Below are 19,664 nucleotides of genomic sequence, written 5' to 3' on the forward strand. Positions count from 1 at the left end.
GTAGAAATATTATGGGCTGGGAGTGGGAGAGCCAGTAAAAACATAATATAGGATATATTTTTTAAAAATAAAAATACCCTTGTTTCAAATAATATTACAAGCCTAATTTTGGAAAGGGCTTCCCTGGTGGCTCAGTGGTAAAGAATCTGCCTGCAATGCAAGAGATGTTGAATTGAATCCCTGGAGCAGGAAATGACAACCTACGCCAGTATTCTTGCCTAGGAAATCTCATGGACAGAGGAGCCTGGTGAGCTACAGTCCATGGGGTCACAAAGAGTCGAACACAACTTAGTGACTAAACAACAACAAACAAATTTTGGGGCTAAATCATGAACTTGGAGAGGGGATGAAGATGATCCTGACTGTAGCTCAGTGGATACGAATAACAATGCAGCTCATCCTGAGGAGATGCGACCACGCACAGAAAAGATCACCTGTGACTCCGGCTGTGTAGCCAGCCTCCAACCCAAACCGTGAGCAGACCTAACAAAAGAAGAAGTAGAAAAGATAGAGGAAGGGGGTGACGAGGCCAAAGGCAAAGCTGCAGAGGCTAAATGAAAGGGTGTAAGAACCTCTGCCCTAAAGACCACGAAGAAAAAGAAGCAAGACTCTGAAATTGAACCAGGAGGAGCCCAGAAAGGCACAGAAAAAGAGCCAGAACTCAGCAGGGTAAAGCTAACGAACGCCACAGCACCCCTGATGCTGATAAACAATTCTCAAAAGTCCTTACACATAGAGAAAGTAATACTTTGACACAAAAGCTAAAGGCAAAAGGACATAATTCTCAATTGTTCAAGACAGACAGGGACTTTTACTGATTTTAGGATATTTTCACTTATTTACTTACAAAATTCAAAGAATGTATTTTTAACTTCAAAAGTTAAGAAATGTGTGCACACTGTGTAAGTGCTTACAATTAGAATGTATAATGAAATTAGTGAGGTTTTACTATATAGCAATGCTTGTTCTTTAATTTTCGCCAGCAGTATAGAGAGATAAGACGTTCTTGATAGAGTTCCCAGGAAGCTGACGATGAGATCAGCATTAAGGGACCATTTCAGGGTTTCTTCTGTGAGGACTCTGTCGTTCCCAGGTTGAAACATATATATTTACATACAATCTACACAAATATTTCCTTAAAATGTTTATGGATTCATTTTAAACTGCTGACTTACAGAGAAACCTAATTTTAGAATCTTGAATCTGTAACCATTTTTATGTGAGTAAGTTCCATTTAGAACTTCAAATTTACTATTTGTAACTAATTTCATATCTATTTCCTCATCTATCTGTATTCATCCTCCTTATATTTACTTGCACATCCAAGAAGCCAGACATTTAGTTTGTAAGTATTAAGATTAACGAAAGGATGTGTGTGCATGTGCACCCTCAGTTGCTTGCTGCTGCTGCTGCTGCTAAGTCGCTTCAGTCGTGTCCGACTCTGTGCGACCCCATAGACGGCAGCCCATCAGGCTCCACCGTCCCTGGGATTCTTCAGGCAAGAACACTGCAGCGGGTTGCCATTTCCTTCTCCAATGCATGAAAGTGAAAAGTCAAAGTGAAGTCGCTTAGTCGTTCCTGACTCTTAGCGACCCTGGACTGGAGCCTACCAGGCTCCTCCGTCCATGGGATTTTCCAGGCAAGAGTACTGGAGTGGGGTGCCATTGCCTTCTCCCTCAGTCACTAACTTGCCCCCAAAGACTCTCAAATACACATTGCCCCAAATAATGGTATTGATGGTACTGAAGGGAGAAGAGAGTAAGAAGGGAACACTGTTACCTACAAGTAGTCAAGTAACTCTAGAATTTTCCAACATAGAGATATCTGCTTGTCTCATTTCACAGGTAAGGGGTCAAAAAGAAAACAGCAGGGAAGGTAGACAAGATGTTTCTGTACTTTAAATTGTATAAACAAATATGTATGGAGAAGGAAACGGCAACACACTCCAGTATTCTTACCTGGAGAATTCCATGGACAGAGAAGCCTGGGGGGCTATAGTCCATACAGTCCCTGGGGTTGCAAAGACTTGGACACGACTGAGTAACTAAAATTTTCACTTTCAGGCAAAATGTTTCTGTACTTTAAATTGTATCAACAAATATGCAACTTTAAGCAAAGCAAGATTTATAAGCTGTTCGACTGAGTGACATTTTTAACTCTGCCCCTAATTTTTTATTGTATAATACACCTAACATAAAATTTACCATTTTAACCATTCTAAGTGTACAAGTTTGATATTGACGTTTTTAATGAATGTACTGAATGTGGAAGTGAGAAATAGATTTAACGGACTAGATCTGATAGATAGAGTGCCTGATGAACTATGGACGGAGGTTCATGACATTGTACAGGAGACAGGGATCAAGACCATCCCCATGGAAAAGAAATGCAAAAAAGCAAAATGGATGTCTGGGGAGGCCTTACAAATAGCTATGAAAAGAAGAGACGTGAAAAGCAAAGGAGAAAAGGAAAGATATAAACATCTGAATGCAGAGTTCCAAAGAATGGCAAGAAGAGATAAGAAAACCTTCCTCAGCGATCAATGCAAAGAAATAGAGGAAAACAACAGAATGGGAAAGACTAGAGATCTCTTCAAGAAAATTAGAGATACCAAGGGAACATTTCATGCAAAGATGGGCTCGATAAAGGACAGAAATGGTATGGACCTAACAGAAGCAGAAGATATTAAGAAGAGGTGGCAAGAATACACAGAAGAACTGTACAAAAAAGATCTTCATGACCCAGATAATCAGGATGGTGTGATCACTGACCTAGAGCCAGACATCCTGGAATGTGAAGTTAAGTGGGCTTTAGAAAGCTAGTGGAGGTGATGGAATTCCAGTAGAGCTATTTCAAATCCTGAAAGATGATGCTGTGAAAGTGCTGCACTCAGTATGCCAGCAAATTTGGAAAACTCAGTAGTGGCCACAGAACTGGGAAAGGTCAGTTTTCATTCCAATCCCAAAGAAAGGCAATGCCAAAGATGCTCATACTACTGCACAATTGCACTCATCTCACACGCTAGTAAAGTAATGCTCAAAATTCTCAAAGCCAGGCTTTAGCAATAAGTGAACCATGAACTTCCAAATGTTCAAGCTGGTTTTAGAAAAGGCAGAGGAACCAGAGATCAAATGGCCAACATCCGCTGGATCATGGAAAAAGCAAGAGAGTTCCAGAGAAACATCTATTTCTGCTTTATTGACTATGCCAAAGCCTTTGACTGTGTGGATCACAATAAACTGTGGAAAATTCTTCAAGAGATGGGAATACCAGATCACCTGACCTGCCTCTTGAGAAACCTATATGCAGGTCAAGAACCAACAGTTAGAACTGGACAAGGAACAACAGACTGGTTCCAAATAGGAAAAGGAGTACGTCAAGGCTGTACACTGTCACTCTGCTTATTTAACTTCTATGCAGAGTACATCATGAGAAATGCTGGGCTGGAAGAGCACAAGCTGGAATCAAGATTGCCAGGAGAAATATCAATAACCTCAGATATGCAGATGACACCACCCTTATGGCAGAAAGTGAAGAGGAACTCAAAAGCCTCTTGATGAAAGTGAAAGTGGAGAGTGAAAAAGTTGGCTTAAAGCTCAACATTCAGAAAACGAAGATCATGGCATCTGGTCCCATCACTTCATGGCAAATAGATGGGGAAACAGTGGAAAGAGTGTCAGACTTTATTTTGGGGGGCTCCAAAATCACTGCAGATGGTAATTGCAGCCATGAAATTAAAAGACGCTTACTCCTTGGAAGGAAAATTATGACCAACCTAGATAGCATATTCAAAAGCAGAGACATTACTTTGCCAACAAAGATCCGTCTAGTGATCATGTATGGATCACTAGTGGTCCATTTTCCAGTGGTCATGTATGGATGTGAGAGCTGGACTGTGAAGAAAGCTGAGCGCTAAAGAATTGATGCTTTTGAACCGTGGTGTTGGAGAAGACTCTTGAGAGTCCCTTGGACTGCAAGGAGATCCAACCAGTCCATTCTAAAGGAGATCAGTCCTGAGTGTTCATTGGAAGGACTGATGCTGAAGCTGAAACTCCAATACTTTCGCCACCTCATGTGACGAGTTGACTCATTGGAAAAGACTCTGATGCTGGGAGGGATTGGGGGCAGGAGGAGAAGGGGATGACAGAGGATGAGATGGCTGGATGGCATCACCGACTCAATGGACATGAGTTTGAATGAACTCCAGGAGTTGGTGATGGACAGGGAGGCTTGGCGTGCTGCGATTGTGGGGTCACAGAGTCGGACGCGACTGAGTGACTTAACTGAACTGATCTTAACATTCTTTAAATCTAGTTAGTTTAATAAAAATTTCATCAACATATCTACTCAGGAAAATTTTTATTGCATTAAGTCACTTCAATAGAAAAGAAAAATTTCAGAATTGAATGTGGAGGAGAAAAGGCTGATACAGTAGTATCCAGCTAAAAACAGACTTCTTTTTTTTTTTTAAACAGCCCAAGGCTGTAGGAAATTCATGAAGTCATTTTAACCTGAGAATAATACTGTGCCTCAGAACAAATTTCAAGACAGCATTTTGACTGAATTGGAAATGAGATGTTATATATAAAATGCCACTTTAGAGACACATTTATAGGAATGTAACTCTTCATATACTAAGTATTGATCAGGCTTGTCACTTATCTCTTCTATGTATAGCTACTAAACTCAAGTAGCATTTACTAAGTCCTTATATGTTAAGCTGTTAATATGTATGAGTGTTTCCGACACTTGGAAAGCAGCCTAGACCTAATTCTCAGTCCAATTGTTAATTCAGTTTACTTCAATGCAGAAGATGTGTGTCAACCATTTAGCACAATATTCACAAAGTTCTGTGCTAAAGTTTGTAGGGAAACCAAAGACCCTCAAGAAACTTGGAATAAGTAGTAAGTTATTACCCTAAGAAGCCTCAAAACTAGTAAATGTTCAACAATCTCTACGGACAGAAGAAAATCTAGAAGTATTAGTGAAAGTTTACTTAGACCAGAGCTACCAAATAGAAATACTACGTGAACTACAAATCTGAGCCACATATGTGATTTTAAACATTCTAATACCCATATTTAAAAAAAGGGGGGAAAGAGATGAAATTAATCTGAATAATATTTTCTTTAACCTAATATATCCTATATATTATCATTTGAGGATGAAATCAATATTAAAAATTATTGAGATAATTTACCTCCTATTTTCATACCATTCTAAATCTTCAAAGACTGAACATGCCACATGTCAAATACATTTCAAGTACAACAGCCACGCATGAATGCTGTCCACTGAATTGGGCAGCACCAGCCTAGGTGTAAACCATTTATTGTACTGCCAGGTCATACTCTCTTCAGCAAGCTTTGTTAGGTAAAAATCCATTCCAGCTTTAAAGAAAACAACAACAAAAACCCAAGCAGGTTAACACTCCTGATAATCAAAGTGTAATAGTCTAGAAAGCAAAATGAGGAAAATACAATACACTAAACTTGGGGCTTCTCAGGTGGCACTAGAGGTAAAGAACCGGCCTCCCAGTGCAGGAGACGTAAGGGACACGAGTTCGATCCCTGGGTCAGGAAGATGCCTTGGAGAAGGACATGGCAACTCACTCCAGTATTCTGCTTGGGATATCCCATGGACACAGGAGCCTAGTGGGCAATAGCCTGTGGAGGCACAAAGAATCAGAAACAACTGAAGTGACTTAGCACGCACTCATGCACTAAGCTCACAGAGGTGTTGTGATTCTAATTTAGTAAGTCAGATTGTGATGTCCAGTGTTCTGTACTTTTAATGAATAACTAGGGTGATCTGCAATAGGAGGACTATGAATCTGTTTTTGTTATCAATGCTTATGCTATGCACCTGCATTGAAATCTTTCCCCTTTATACATTGCATAGTCAATAAGACTTAAGTCAACTTAAGTTATACTAGTTTGGTAGGATTATTGTTTATGAATCTGTACTTGTTAACTATTTAGTAATCCTTCTTGTCTCTGAGACTTTAGAAGATGATTTATCTTTTCCCTTCAGGATGAACACTGAATTTAACAAACTATAGTTTCCCAGTTCCCTTAAAAACTATGTCCATTATCTTAATATTTCTTTCAATCTAGGTGTTTTCCTTCTTAAATAGTTTAAACCTAAGGCCCAGCTTTGTGTTTATCTAAACATTATTTAAAAATTGCCAAATAAAAAGATCGACGCCAACTCAATTTGCCTGCTCTTATAGTAAATGTACTGGAAAAAGCAAAAGAAATAACAGAAGAAGGTGAGCAGTGACCACGAATAATAGAAAAACAGAATATGCTATCGGTCGATTACGTTTATTCTTTAGCCTCAAAATTTAGAGAGGCAATTTTCAACATGTACTTATACTGTAATCCAAAAATGTGCTTGGAGGTCAACTGTTTGGAACTCTGACCATCTTTTCCCAAAGAAAGGATTTATATTTACACATAGATTCAAAAGCCTATGTAATTCCTAATGAAATAGAATTCTATGTAATGACAGCGTGGAACTCTATCACTCTTTATAAGAAATCATCGCTCTAAAAGTGGTAACAGATTTCTAAATTGGGCAGCAACTCTCTCCCCACTTTGATATTACCCTGGCATTCAAATTAGGGAAATTCCCTGGCTCTATCTTCTTCGAGAAGTGGGGTCAACCTTTTTCTAGCTCTAAGCTGTTGGCTTGAGAAGAGGTTCCAGCAAGAAAGGGCAAAATGATACCACATGGCAGAAGAGATGCTTCAGAGCTTTGGGTGTAAATAATTGCATAGAAAGGCAAGAGATTCCCATTAGTACATATCTCTGGGGACATCTTTCACTGTGGGCCAATTCCTTGGAATCTAATTATATTTTTTCCCTATAAGCTGTCTAAATTATCTCACCTACTTCTTTGCCTTTTTTTTTTTTTTTTTAATAACCTGTGGATTCAGGCCAAGATTTCCCTCATTTCCTGGCTCACTGAGGGATGGAAAGCTTTCTCACAGGTTCTCTTCCTGATTCCAAAGTGAGTGAGCAATAATTTACAAAACGTTTTCTCTCCCAATCTCATTCTACTTTTCTGCTTAGATGAGGGATAACCAGCCTAAAGAACAATCTGTGAACTGAAGCCTGCCCATGGCCCACCAAGCTTTAATATCCAGCCCTCATTTAATTGTCTTGAAGCCAGAGATCACAAACCAACACCCCACAGCGGCTAGACAGTGCAAGAGACATGCTAATTTCTGGTATGCAAATCAGTGATGCCAGATCTGATAGTGTGTGAGAAACCTAAATATTCAGGTTTACACATGTTTGTGCAATCTTCTGATTTATAAATCTCAGACACTAATTCAAAATTTTAAACAGTATTGCATGAGACAAACAAAAATACATCTGCAGGCTCAAGGCCTCATAGTTGTTTTTTTTTTTTTTTTTTAATTTTTGCTTTAAGTTAATGCAAAGGAGAAAAATATGTACCCAGAAAAGAATCTGTAAAATTGCTTGTCCCTAAGGTTTAGCTGGGTAGAATAGTTGCAGTGGGGCCAGTGCTAGAGATGACCCCATAATTGGTCCCCAACTGGATTCTCATCAGTTAGTTACAGATGCTTCTGCCTCTGCCTCAGACGGAGAGAAAAAATTATAACCACCAGTAAATTGATAAAATCTGGGGGTCAAATATTTCTCATCCCTGTATCTTTAGCCTATAACATGGTTATGGTACATAGTCCATGCTCAGTTAATTTTTCATTGACAGAAAAGGACTAATTGGCCCAGTTTTATTACAGATGTTGCTGTGTGAAGACTTTGGGCAAATTATTCCATGTCAATTTCTTCATCTGAATGGAGAAGATTATAATACTACTAACCTCAGGGTGGTCTAAAGGATAGAAATGAAATAAAACATGTGAATCTCCTTAATGAATTCCAAGTGCCATATAAACACAAGGATTAAAGGATTAAAAATGTAAGTATCTCTGGTTCTCAAATATATACACATACAAACACTTGTGTATACAAACTCAAATATATACACAAACACTTGTTAAAACTTATGTGTTTTAACATAAGTTAAAACAAAGCAGTGCCAATTTTCACATTGGAACTTTGCTGCTCAGTTTCTTTCCTCCCAAATTTCATATTCAAAAAACAATGCCATCCGTTTGCTCCCATCTAATCAGTTCAGTTCAGTCGCTCAGTTGTGTCCGACTCTTGAGACCCTATGAATTGCAGCATGCCAGGCTTCCCCGTCCATCACCAACTCCCGGAGTTCACCCAAACTCATGTGCATCGAGTTGGTGCTGCCATCCAGCCATCTCATCCTCTGTCGTCCCCTTCTCCTCCTGCCCCCAATCCCTCCCAGCATCGGAGTCTTTTCCAATGAGTCAACTCTTCACATGAAGTGGCCAAAGTACTGGAGTTTCAGCTTTAGCATCAGTCCTTCCAAAGAACACCCAGGACTGATCTCTTTTAGGATGGACTGGTTGGATCTCCTTGCAGTCCAAGGGACTCTCAAAGGTCTTCTCCAACAGCACAGTTCAAAAGCATCAATTCTTTGGTGCTCAGCTTTCTTCACAGTCCAACTTTCACATCCATACATGACCACTGGAAAAACCATAGCCTTGACTAGACGGACTTTTGTTGGCAAAGTAATGTCTCTGCTTTTGAATATGCTATCTAGTTTCATCATAATTTTCCTTCCAAGGAGTAAGCGTCTTTTAATTTCATGGCTGCAGTCACCATCTGCAGTGATTTTGGAGCCCCAGAAAAATAAAGTCTGACACTGTTCCTATCTAATACTTAAGCATTATGTCTCCAAAATGGATTCTTATCTCATCCATTATTCTTTGTCTTCATTGTCAAAAATCTAGACCAGACCTCTATAAAGACCCCCAACTTGATCTTAAAAGCAAAAAGTGAACATCGTCACTTCTCTACCCAAAGCCTTCAGAGAACTATTTTTCCCTTAAACATCAAACTCTTGGAGCTTTGATCTAGCCCCAAGCCCATCTCCCCAACCACATCTTACTTTCCTTTTACTTATTACAGTCCCAATATATTACATGTCTTCTTACAGGCTGTTCCCTTCCCATGGAAGACTTCTCTCTTCTTTCTACACTTGAGATCCCAATTTAAATGGCATTTCTTTACAGAGGCACACAATTCATGTTACCTGAATCTGTCCTCTTTGGAAAAAAATGTGGAAAAAAAACTATTAAAATTTGATGGGAAATGTAATTTTCTAATTAATTTAGGAACTGATCTAGAGCCACTGAGTCTCAAAGATATTAGTTTTTATGAAGGCAGGCCCTGATTGAGTAGAAGTAGTGAAGCAACAAGTCAGGTTTGGGAAATACTGCCAGCCGAGGAGATGAGGAGGACAGCTTCACAGTGGCCTGTGTGGAGAGGCAGGAAAAGTAGCAACAGGCTTATTTAGATTCCATCGCTGGCTTCTCTTCATTAGTGTGACAACTGCAAATCCAGAGTAGCATAGCAATAAGCCATAGAAGCTGAAGGATCTGGTTTGAAATCTAGTCTCTGTTACTTAATAGCCCTATGATCTTAGGAAAATTACTTTACCTCAGTTTCATCATTTTAAAATAAAGATAAGAATTATCTTGGAAGGGCATGTTGGTTAAATAAGAACTGTAAATTTCCTAAAGCATAGACAGAGCTTGGCTTTTGTTTATCTAGCACACCTTTGTCACAGTCTCTCTCTCTTCCTTTTACAGAAAACCGCTGCCTCACTGTCTAGCCACATGGTTTGGGTGGAGCTGATCCATCCCTTGGCAACACTGGTTAACATTTGACACTGATCTAGCCAATGAGATCATCACAAATCCTTGGCTACAGTGGCTGATTCAGAATAGGTTATGTGACCTAGTAAAATGAATTCCAGGAGAAGTTTTGAAGAAAAAATGAGTTCTTTGGAGTTACTAGGCTGTAGAAGTTAGTTTTGTGCTAAAGTGAAGAAGTGAAGTGAAGTCGCTCAGTCGTGTCCGACTCTTTGCGACCCCATGGACTGTAGCCTACCAGGCTCCTCCCTCCATGGGATTCTCCAGGCAAGAGTACTGGAGTGGGTTGCCATTTCCTTCTCCAGGGGATGTTCCCAACCCAGGGATCGAACCCGGGTCTCCCACATTCCAGGCAGACGCTTTAACCTCTGAGCCACCAGGGAAGTCCCAGTTTTGTGCTATCAATTTTTTGTCCATCAGTTTTGTGCCACTGATGGCTATTTCTACCATCTTGTGGGAAGAACCAGCCTGTGAATGCAGCTGGTATAGGTGGAAGCAGAGTGAGAAATGCAAAAGGACTGTGTCCTGATGACACTGCGTTAGGTACTGGATCCTTTAATATTAAGACCAGATTTACCCTATACACACGTTTAGTTGTTTGATTCTTTGTTTTAAAAACTATTTTCCATTGAGTTTACGTCACTTTCATTTTAAGTTTTACTAATATGGCAGGTACTTGATAAATGCTAACTGTTATTTAACTACTGCTCTCATCAACTTGGGATTGCTTCTGAGCCAGAGACAGGAAGGTGACAAAGAAGAAAGGGACATAAGGAAGAAACAAACGGTGGGTAGGAGAAATATCTAAAAGTGAACTATAGTGCTCTAAAACTAAGGGAGGGAGAGCCTGGGTGACTGGTAATTTTAGAGGCGCTAACTGGTCATAGCAAACACCCTCTTCCAACAACACAAGAGAACACTCTACACATGGACAAAACCAGATGGTCGACACTGAAATCAGATTGATTATATTCTTTGCAGCCAAAGATGGAGAAGCTCTATATAGTCAGCAAAAATAAGACCAGGAGCTGACTGTGGCTCAGATCATGAACTCCTTATTACCAAATTCAGACTTAAATTGAAGAAAGCAGGGAAAACCACTAGACCATTCAAGTATGACCTAAATCAAATCCCTTATGATTATACAGTGGAAGTGAAAAATAGATTTAAGGGACTAGATCTGATAGACAGAGTGCCTGATGAACTATGGACAGAGGTTCGTGACATTGTACAGGAGACAGGGAGCAAGACCATCCCCATGGAAAAGAAATTCAAAAAAGCAAAATGGCTGTCTCAAGAGGCCTTACAAATAGCTGTGAAAAGAAGAGAAGCAAAAAGCAAAGGAGAAAAGGAAAGATATAAACATCTGAACGCAGAGTTCCAAAGAATGGCAAGCAGAGATAAGAAAGCCTTCCTCAGTGATCAATGCAAAGAAATAGAGGAAAACAACAGAATGGGAAAGACTAGAGATCTCTTCAAGAAAATTAGAGATACCAAGGGAACATTTCATGCAAAGATGGGCTCGATAAAGGACAGAAATGGTATGGACCTAACAGAAGCAGAAGATATTAAAAAGAGGTGGCAAGAATACACAGAAGAACTGTACAAAAAAGATCTTCACGACCAAGATAATCACGATGGTGTGATCACTGACCTAGAGCCAGACATCCTGGAATGTGAAGTCAAGTGGGCCTTAGAAAGCATCACTACGAACAAAGCTAGTGGAGGTGATGGCATTCCATTTGAACTATTTCAAATCCTGAAAGATGATGCTGTGAAAGTGCTGCACTCAGTATGCCAGCAAATTTGGAAAACTCAGCAGTGGCCACAGGACTGGGAAAGGTCAGTTTTCATTCCAATCCCAAAGAAAGGCAATGACAAAGAATGCTCAAGCTACTGCACAATTGCACTCATCTCACACACTAGGAAAGTAATGGTCAAAATTCTCCAAGCCAGGCTTTAGCAATACGTGAACCATGAACTTCCTGATGTTCCAACTGGTTTTAGAAAAGGCAGAGGAAGCAGAGATCAAATTGCCAACATCTGCTGGATCATGGAAAAAGCAAGAGAGTTCCAGAAAAACATCTATTTCTGCTTTATTGACTATGCCAAAGCCTTTGACTGTGTGGATCATCATAAACTGTGGAAAATTCTTCAAGAGATGGGAATACCAGATTACCTGACCTGCCTCTTGAGAAACCTGTATTCAGGTCAGCAAGCAACAGTTAGAACTGGACAAGGAACAACAGACTGTTCCAAATAGGAAAAGGAGTACATCAAGGCTGTATATTGTCACCCTGCTTATTTAACTTCTATGCAGAGTACATCATGAGAAACGCTGGGCTGGAAGAAGCACAAGCTGGAATCAAGATTGCCGGGAGAAATATCAATAACCTCAGATATGCAGATGACACTACCCTATGGCAGAAAGTGAAGAGGAACTAAAGAGCCTTGATGAAAGTTGAAAGTGGAGAGTGAAAAAGTTGGCTTAAAGCTCAACATTCAGAAAACGAAGATCACGGCATCTGGTCCCATCATTTCATGGGAAATAGATGGGGAAACAGTGGAAACAGTGTCAGAGTTTATTTTTGGGGGCTCCAAAATCACTGCAAATGGTGACTGCAGCCATGAAATTAAAAGATGCTTACTCCTTGGAAGAAAAGTTATGACCAACCTAGATAGCATATTGAAAAGCAGAGATATTACTTTGCCAACAATGGTCCATCTAGTCAAGGCTATGGTTTTTCCAGTGGTCATGTATGGATGTGAGAGTTGGACTGTGAAGAAGGCTGAGTGCCGAAGAATTGATGCTTTTGAACTGTGGTGTTGGAGAAGACTCTTGAGAGTCCCTTGGACTGCAAGGAGAGCCAACCAGTCCATTCTGAAGGAGATCAGCCCTGGGATTTCTTTGGAGGGAATGATGCTGAAGCTGAAACTCCAGTACTTTGGCCACCTCATGCGAAGAGTTGACTCATTGGAAAAGATTCTGATGTTGGGAGGGATTGGGGGCAGGAGGAGAAGGGGACGACAGAGGATGAGATGGCTGGATGGCATCACCGACTCGATGGATGTGAGTCTGAGTGACTCTGGGAGTTGGTGATTGACAGGGAGGCCTGGCGTGCTGCGATTCATGGGGTCGCAGAGTAGGACACAACTGAGTGACTGAACTGAATGAACTGACTGAATGATATACAAAGAAAATTCATGAAGATGAGAATTCATGGAATCATGAGCTTTTACCATCTATTGTTCTGATTTTCTTTTAAATTACTTTTGCAAGAAAAACTACCAAATCTCTATTTGTTTAAAACCAAAACAAAGAACTCTCCCTACCCCACATAACAATTAAAAACTCCTGTAGTGATGACAAACCAGGCATGAATTTAAAATCACAAGTTCCTGTCCGATTTTTCATGCAGCCCCAATAAAGAGGAGCCATGCATCTCTTTCAGAAGAGCTGATAAAAGGGGAGAATAAATTGTCTTTTAATGGTTGGTGAGACAGTCAAGTAAAGAGTACATTTTTAAATGGATACATTTGTACATTCCATAATTAACAAACATCCATTTTCACCGCACAGCTAAAATACCTCATTCTATTTCCAGTACACTGTCACAGTCAAAAGGATACTAATGAGTCATCTGTAATTTTAAGAAGAACATGAGAAGGAAGAAGTTTTCTATAATAAAGAGTGGGTGAAGAATTTGAATGTATAGCCAAATGGTGCAATATCAACCAAAGCTATGAAAGGAAACTGTGAAAAAAAAAATTCCCACGAAGAAATAAAGGTGTGTTCACAAGCTAAAATGTGCCTTGCCACACAGTAAATAAACAAAACAAAAAAGGAACCCAGCCTGGAATCATGTTCTGAAGACCATGGAACCAAAGTTAACACAGGGTGGAAAATTCTGTGGGTCTTTTCTGATAGCACTGTTAATTTATTCCTTAGTTCTTACCTTGGACTTCTGAAGGCTTAAAACATCTGCGGGTCTGGAATGCTTCATGTGCCATGAATGTTCACGAGACAGTTGATACTATTTTTCCAGTTACTGCCACAATATCACTGACCATGGATTAAACTATTTTAACAGTCTCAGCAGAAATTTTGAACATTATGTAATTAGTACATTTTAAACTGGGGCAAAAGAGATAAATATATGTGGGCATATGCCATCCGAAAATACACCATCAGCAGTGACATTTCCATAAGCGCACTGACATTGTCTTTGTAGAAGATCACAGACAGCTTCGCTGCGGTTTGTGTTCTTTCTATTCCTTACAGGTAAATTCCTTATATTCGTGCACCACTGCACTTTAAGCTAAAACAGCAAAGATTCTCCAGCCATTCTGACAAGGGGCTTGCTTTGTTTATTCTATACATTTTTTAGAAGGAGACTATAGAGATGTGGTATATAGACACAACTGACACATTAAGTACTGTACTTGAGTTAAGCCTTAGGGGAATCACTAGCCTGATTAATATTTGTATGTTACAACCCACAAAGGCTATAAAACCCACATCCTCAATATTGGTGAGAATGGGAAATCTCACCCTAGGAAGCTTTTCCCCAGTGACACTTCCATCATTAGACACTTTATCTATGCCAGGAGTACTGTGTATATGCATTGTGTTGTTTAATGACGATCACCCTGCCATCCTTAGACACCCAAGCCACTAAAATGAAATTGGTCAAATATCAAAAGAAATATTCATTATTTTAAAAAGGTTATTATTTTTCTAAGCATTCTACCATCAATCAGAGGAAACACATTCAGAATTTAAGACTATTCCTCCATACTGAAACAATCCAATTATGAAAGAAAATTTAAAACTAGAAAAGAGTGTACACATAACTATAGAAAGTTTTAAAACGTGAAGATGAAAAAAAAAAAAAAAGGAAATTTCAAACACACAGCTCAAGCATGCCATGTTAGTTTTTAAGGATTTCAGTCCTGCAAAAAGTTTCATTTGTATTTCTGTTGAATGACTTAAATTTGGAGACTTGCTTGATGTCAGCTCAAAGTGAAAGCAATGGACGTGCCTCAACTTGGGGAAAGCTCCTTTCTGGTAACAATATTTCTCTTATCAGGTTGTGCTACTTGCGCACAGATTTGTTCCGAAATGTCAGAATGTTTTTCCTTCCTCACACAATGTGCATTTGAAGATAAGGATATGGTAAAGGCAAGTTTGAATGTGAAGCTAACAAAGTTTATAAGGGTTACTTCAGCACAAGAATCTGGCAGATTAGTCATTCCTTCAGAGTCTGTCTTTCATCCTCAGTTTCAAGACCTTTCTTTTAACTATTCGGAAGGGTTTACATTACTTTGTTTTCCATCTGTCTTTATATCCTTTGTTATATCTAATTCATTATAAACCAATTGTGGACTGCTTTGTCTGGGGACATTTGCTCAATATGACAACTTTATTAATCTAAAAACTTTTCAATTTAAAGGAAAAGATTGATTGGATGATTTGGTTTCTATTTAAAGAAGAGCCGCCCTTGTCAACAGGCATTAGTTTGGTCTTTCTCAATGTATGCATTTATTGTTTTACAGATAAGGACATGGCAGAGGATCCGGGATCCTGGCTTTGGATCCTGTTTGATGAAGTGGTAGGCTCTGGGTGACTTTAATAACTTTCAGATGGTTATTTCTACTGGAAAGCTGGGGACTGGATGTCTAGGGGTAGCAAAATGCCTACTTAGGATGGAGCCCACCTAACCCACGATAATAGCAGCTCTAAGTAGCTTGGAAATGTCCAATGGCTATAAATAAAGTCATATACTTTAGTTGCAATGAATTTCTGGCTAGAACATATCAGAGTCATAACTTCAATAATAGAGTAATTTTAAGTAAGGTAAAATGTTTGAATAACTGGTTTATCACATTTTTACTTTAAAAAAAATACAAATAACCCCTTCGTAGACTGCTTAATATGGGTTTTAGCTTTTCAGATATCATTAATTTCCAAAGTAGTGACTGAATGATAAAATGCAATTTTTCTCTTAATTTAAATGGCAGTTATGAAACAGATAATGGTTTACCTACTAAGATTTAATACTACAATGTTAAAAAACAAATTTAAATAAAAGATAATAAATCTATTGAAAATGATTAATCTCTTCCATTACTGTAAAATGACAAATCAGTTTTAAAAAAGAAAATTGTTATACTTAAACCAGGTATAGCCTGACAACTTTAAAAAAAAATCTGAACCTAAGAGGTTTCTACCTCTGAAAACTATGGTAGTCAATGAGAAGTGATTTACAAAACTGCCTTGAATTAACATACCATAATTCCAAATTTCTGCACTTCATAAAAACTAACATGATAATTGTGCCAGCAACCAAAAACATCCCTAAAAGTTTTGGGGGTATTTTTAAGGACCATATTTAACTAAAACATTTCATTTGCTTAATTACAATCTTTGTGCTGTACCTTCCACCAAGAGTTAACAAATATGTTGTGTTAGGTGGAAAATATAATAAAATATTGCACATTAACAAGCCATAAATTTAATCTAAAATCAATATAATAATTTTTTTTTATTTAATATTTTTCTTCTTGACTTGGTGAAATCATGGTCATAATGAAAGGATAAGTACTTAATACATTCACTTCGAGCATGAATACTCAAATTTATGTATTTTTAGATTACTAGATTTTGTTAATCCTTACCAATATTAATATATTCCCACCAAAAGATTAAATAATTGTTTAAACTATAGTTTGTATAGGAATGTTTTTTCCCAAATGAAAAAATTTCAGGAACTTAATTGATGTATTATATATAACATAGTATTTATATATAATATAAAAATTGAAAATCCTTGTGGTATCAAATTTTGTTCTATGAGAAATTAATACCAACATTTTTGAGATCTTTATAACTTGTGACAATTTCAGGATTTTCAGGTACAGAAAACTCATAAATAGTAAACACAATCCCTGGGGAGAAGTTTTTAATTTGTCAAAATAGCTGCCTATGACTTACATTTGTTTTTAGATATCTTTTGTGTACATTTGGGACAGCTCCATCTGTTATGATCTAATCAATTTATTTGTCATATATATGCATAAAGCATACACAAATGTGTTCTATTTCCCAAAGAGAAGGATACTTAGAGTTTGTGCTAACTTAGCATATGTTGGTGCTCTAAGAGTCTAAGGTATACTATAAGGCAAAAAGCAGCAAAATATGCCTGATAAAACACACTCACTTTCTTATTGATATAGTAGGGATCCAGGTCCTCCAGGGGCTCTGACACCATCTCTGGAGGGACATCTCCATAAATAAAAGGAAGGTTCTTTCCGGCTTCCAAGTCACTATTTGGCTTTGGGCCATGTTCATCATCGTCTTTCTTGTCTGGTTTGGGATTCTTAGCCTTTTCTTCTGCAATGCGTCTTTCAATAGCCGCAAGGGATTCTCTGGTGAAGAAGTTGAAGCTGTCAGGTCCTGGTGGCACAAGCACTGTTTGCTCCATCTTGTCATCCTGCACATTTTAATCACCATTTACTCTGCATATGAAGTCCTAAAGAGAAAGAATACAGATATTTTAAGGAGCTTTAAAGATCTTAATATCTGCAACCTCCTGTTATGCAATACAAACTAGAGGACTGAAAAGTTCATTTCCAATTAAATCCAAATGGAATAATTAAATATAAATTCTTTTTTTTTTTTGTAGGTAGAACATTTAACTTGAGATCTTTAGCATGACCCTTTAAGCAAACTTTTAAACGTGCAAGACAGTATTGTCAACTATAGGCACAAAGTCATTTAGATCTCTAGAACTTATTCATCTTATGCAACTGAAATTTAATGTCAATGAACAGCAACTCTCTATTTTCCCCTCCCCCAGCTTCTTGCAACCACCATTCCACTTTCTGTTTCTATGAGTTTGGCTTAACAAACACGTTTTCTATCTCAGCTTTTTTGTTATAAACGTCCCATGTTTATTAATCCAATCCTTATGCTTTGCTGAGGCAGGAACCGTGCCATAACTTAAGGAAGTTATTCAAGTATAGCCTTAATTAAAGTACATTGGCTAAGTACCACCCTGTCCCAAATGAGCTATTCACTCTGTGAGCCACCCAGAAGATGAGGATGTAGCCCCAGAGAGACCATGGTTAACTCATCAACAGGATGAAGTGGAAAGGGAGCTGTCTCTGAGAGGATATAAAACGCAACTGTCTAATCTGCACAAGTGGCTCCTGATCAAGCCAGTCAGAACAGTTTGCTGCAGCCAGATTTAATGACCAAATAGCCATGGCTGTCCTGATTGAGGCTTCATCTATTCTGAGACAAAGACAATGGAACTGTGACCTGTCATGGCATCCGTCATGCTAGGGTCAGCCTACTTAAATGCATATAGAAAGAGACAGTTTAAGGTTAGACAGACAACAATTAGATGACTAAGAATGGCAGAAAGGCTAGGCTGGAAAAGAATTACTAGATTGGGCAGTGGGCGGGAGAAGATAACTGTAGGTACAGGAGACAGCAGAATTCTCTTATTTCAGAGGAAAAAGTAATCAGAAAGAAGACAGTTCTATAAGCTCAAACACTGAGATATTTTCCTTCACTAAAGGAATAATGATATTCTTGCTGATGCTATAATCCTACAGTGCAAAACATAAGGACCTGAGGCAAAACTCTTGACTCTATATAGCTGCCAGACCTGATCAGATGCTGGAGGCCAAATCCCAAAGGTATTGTTTTAAGGCATATTTAATATCAGCTCAAATTTCACAGATAATACTGAGCCAAAACTTCTCAGAGCCTAGGCTATCATTTGACAAGTTTTATTTGGACACGGCATTAACTCATTGGTTCATGGTTTAGTTGCTAAGTCGTGTCCAACTCTTGCAACCCCATGGACTCTTGTCTGCCAGGCTTTTCTGTCCATAGGATTCTTTAAGCAAGATTGGAGTGGTTGCCATTTCCTTCTTCAGGGGATCTTCCCGACCCAGGAATTGAACCCAGGTCTCCTGCCTTCCAGGGAGATTCTTTACCAACTGAGCTAGGAGGGAAGGTCATTAACTCATTAAGGTCAGCAAACTACAATATAGTTAATTGCAGCTTTGGTGTATATGAACTGCAATATTAAAATTGCTGCCATATATCTTTTGAGAGGTCTTACGGGAACTTCAAATTTTACTGAGGGAGATTCCCACTGCTGTGAAGTTTTTGACGGGTGACCGGAAACAAGGGGGTGTGCTGTGCTTAATCACTCAGTCGAGTCCAACTCTTTGAGACCCCATGGACTGTGGCCTGCCAGGCTCCTCTGTCCACGGGGATTCTCCAGGCAAGAATATTGGAGTGAGTTGCCATGCCTTCTCCAGGGTATCTTCCCAACCCAGGGATTGAACCCAGGTCCCCTGTACTGCAGGCAGATTCTTTACTGGATATACAAGTCTAAATTTGTACTCTCTGTCCTTGAAGTGAACTAGTGAAATTTTCAGAGGTCTTTTCAATCTACCTGCAATTCAGCTTAGGGCCTGGAAGAAAAGAAAATTTAAATCAAGTAAATTTAAATCAACAGAAAAAGCATATTTGGCCTTAAAATTCTACTGTTCCCATAAGGAATCAGGAAAATACTGGCAGTAATTTATTTTGAAATAAATGTTTAGGGATAACAAGTATGGTGCATTTTCTAAGGTAACTATTATAACATCAATGTATGGATGGTTTTATTTCTGACTAGTTTTTTTGATAGAAAACATGCATAAATGACATAAATTCAAAATATTAAAGGAAACTGGAAAATTCCCCTTCCTTCTTGCTCACAAAAAATCAATTTCTGACCTAAGACCTAACCACTGTTATCTGTCTATGTAATAGATATGTGCCAACTCACACATTTTCTGCACCCTGCACTTTTCACTG

At 38.7% G+C, this 19,664-nt stretch overlaps 1 protein-coding gene across 1 annotated transcript in view; it reads right to left on the reverse strand.

Annotated features, from left to right (window-relative positions):
• Window positions 1-17,307, reverse strand: part of SCN1A (sodium voltage-gated channel alpha subunit 1) — a 96,223-nt gene extending 78,916 nt beyond the window's left edge. The window contains exon 1 of the mRNA XM_070357846.1: window positions 17,002-17,307. Within this exon, the coding sequence (XP_070213947.1) occupies window positions 17,002-17,265 (264 nt within the window). The 5' untranslated portion in view covers window positions 17,266-17,307. The remainder of the gene's footprint in view (window positions 1-17,001) is intronic.
• Between the last annotated feature and the right edge of the window lie 2,357 nt (window positions 17,308-19,664).

This window comes from Bos mutus, chromosome 2 (assembly GCF_027580195.1).
Source record: "Bos mutus isolate GX-2022 chromosome 2, NWIPB_WYAK_1.1, whole genome shotgun sequence".
NCBI classification, from domain to species: Eukaryota; Metazoa; Chordata; class Mammalia; order Artiodactyla; family Bovidae; genus Bos; species Bos mutus.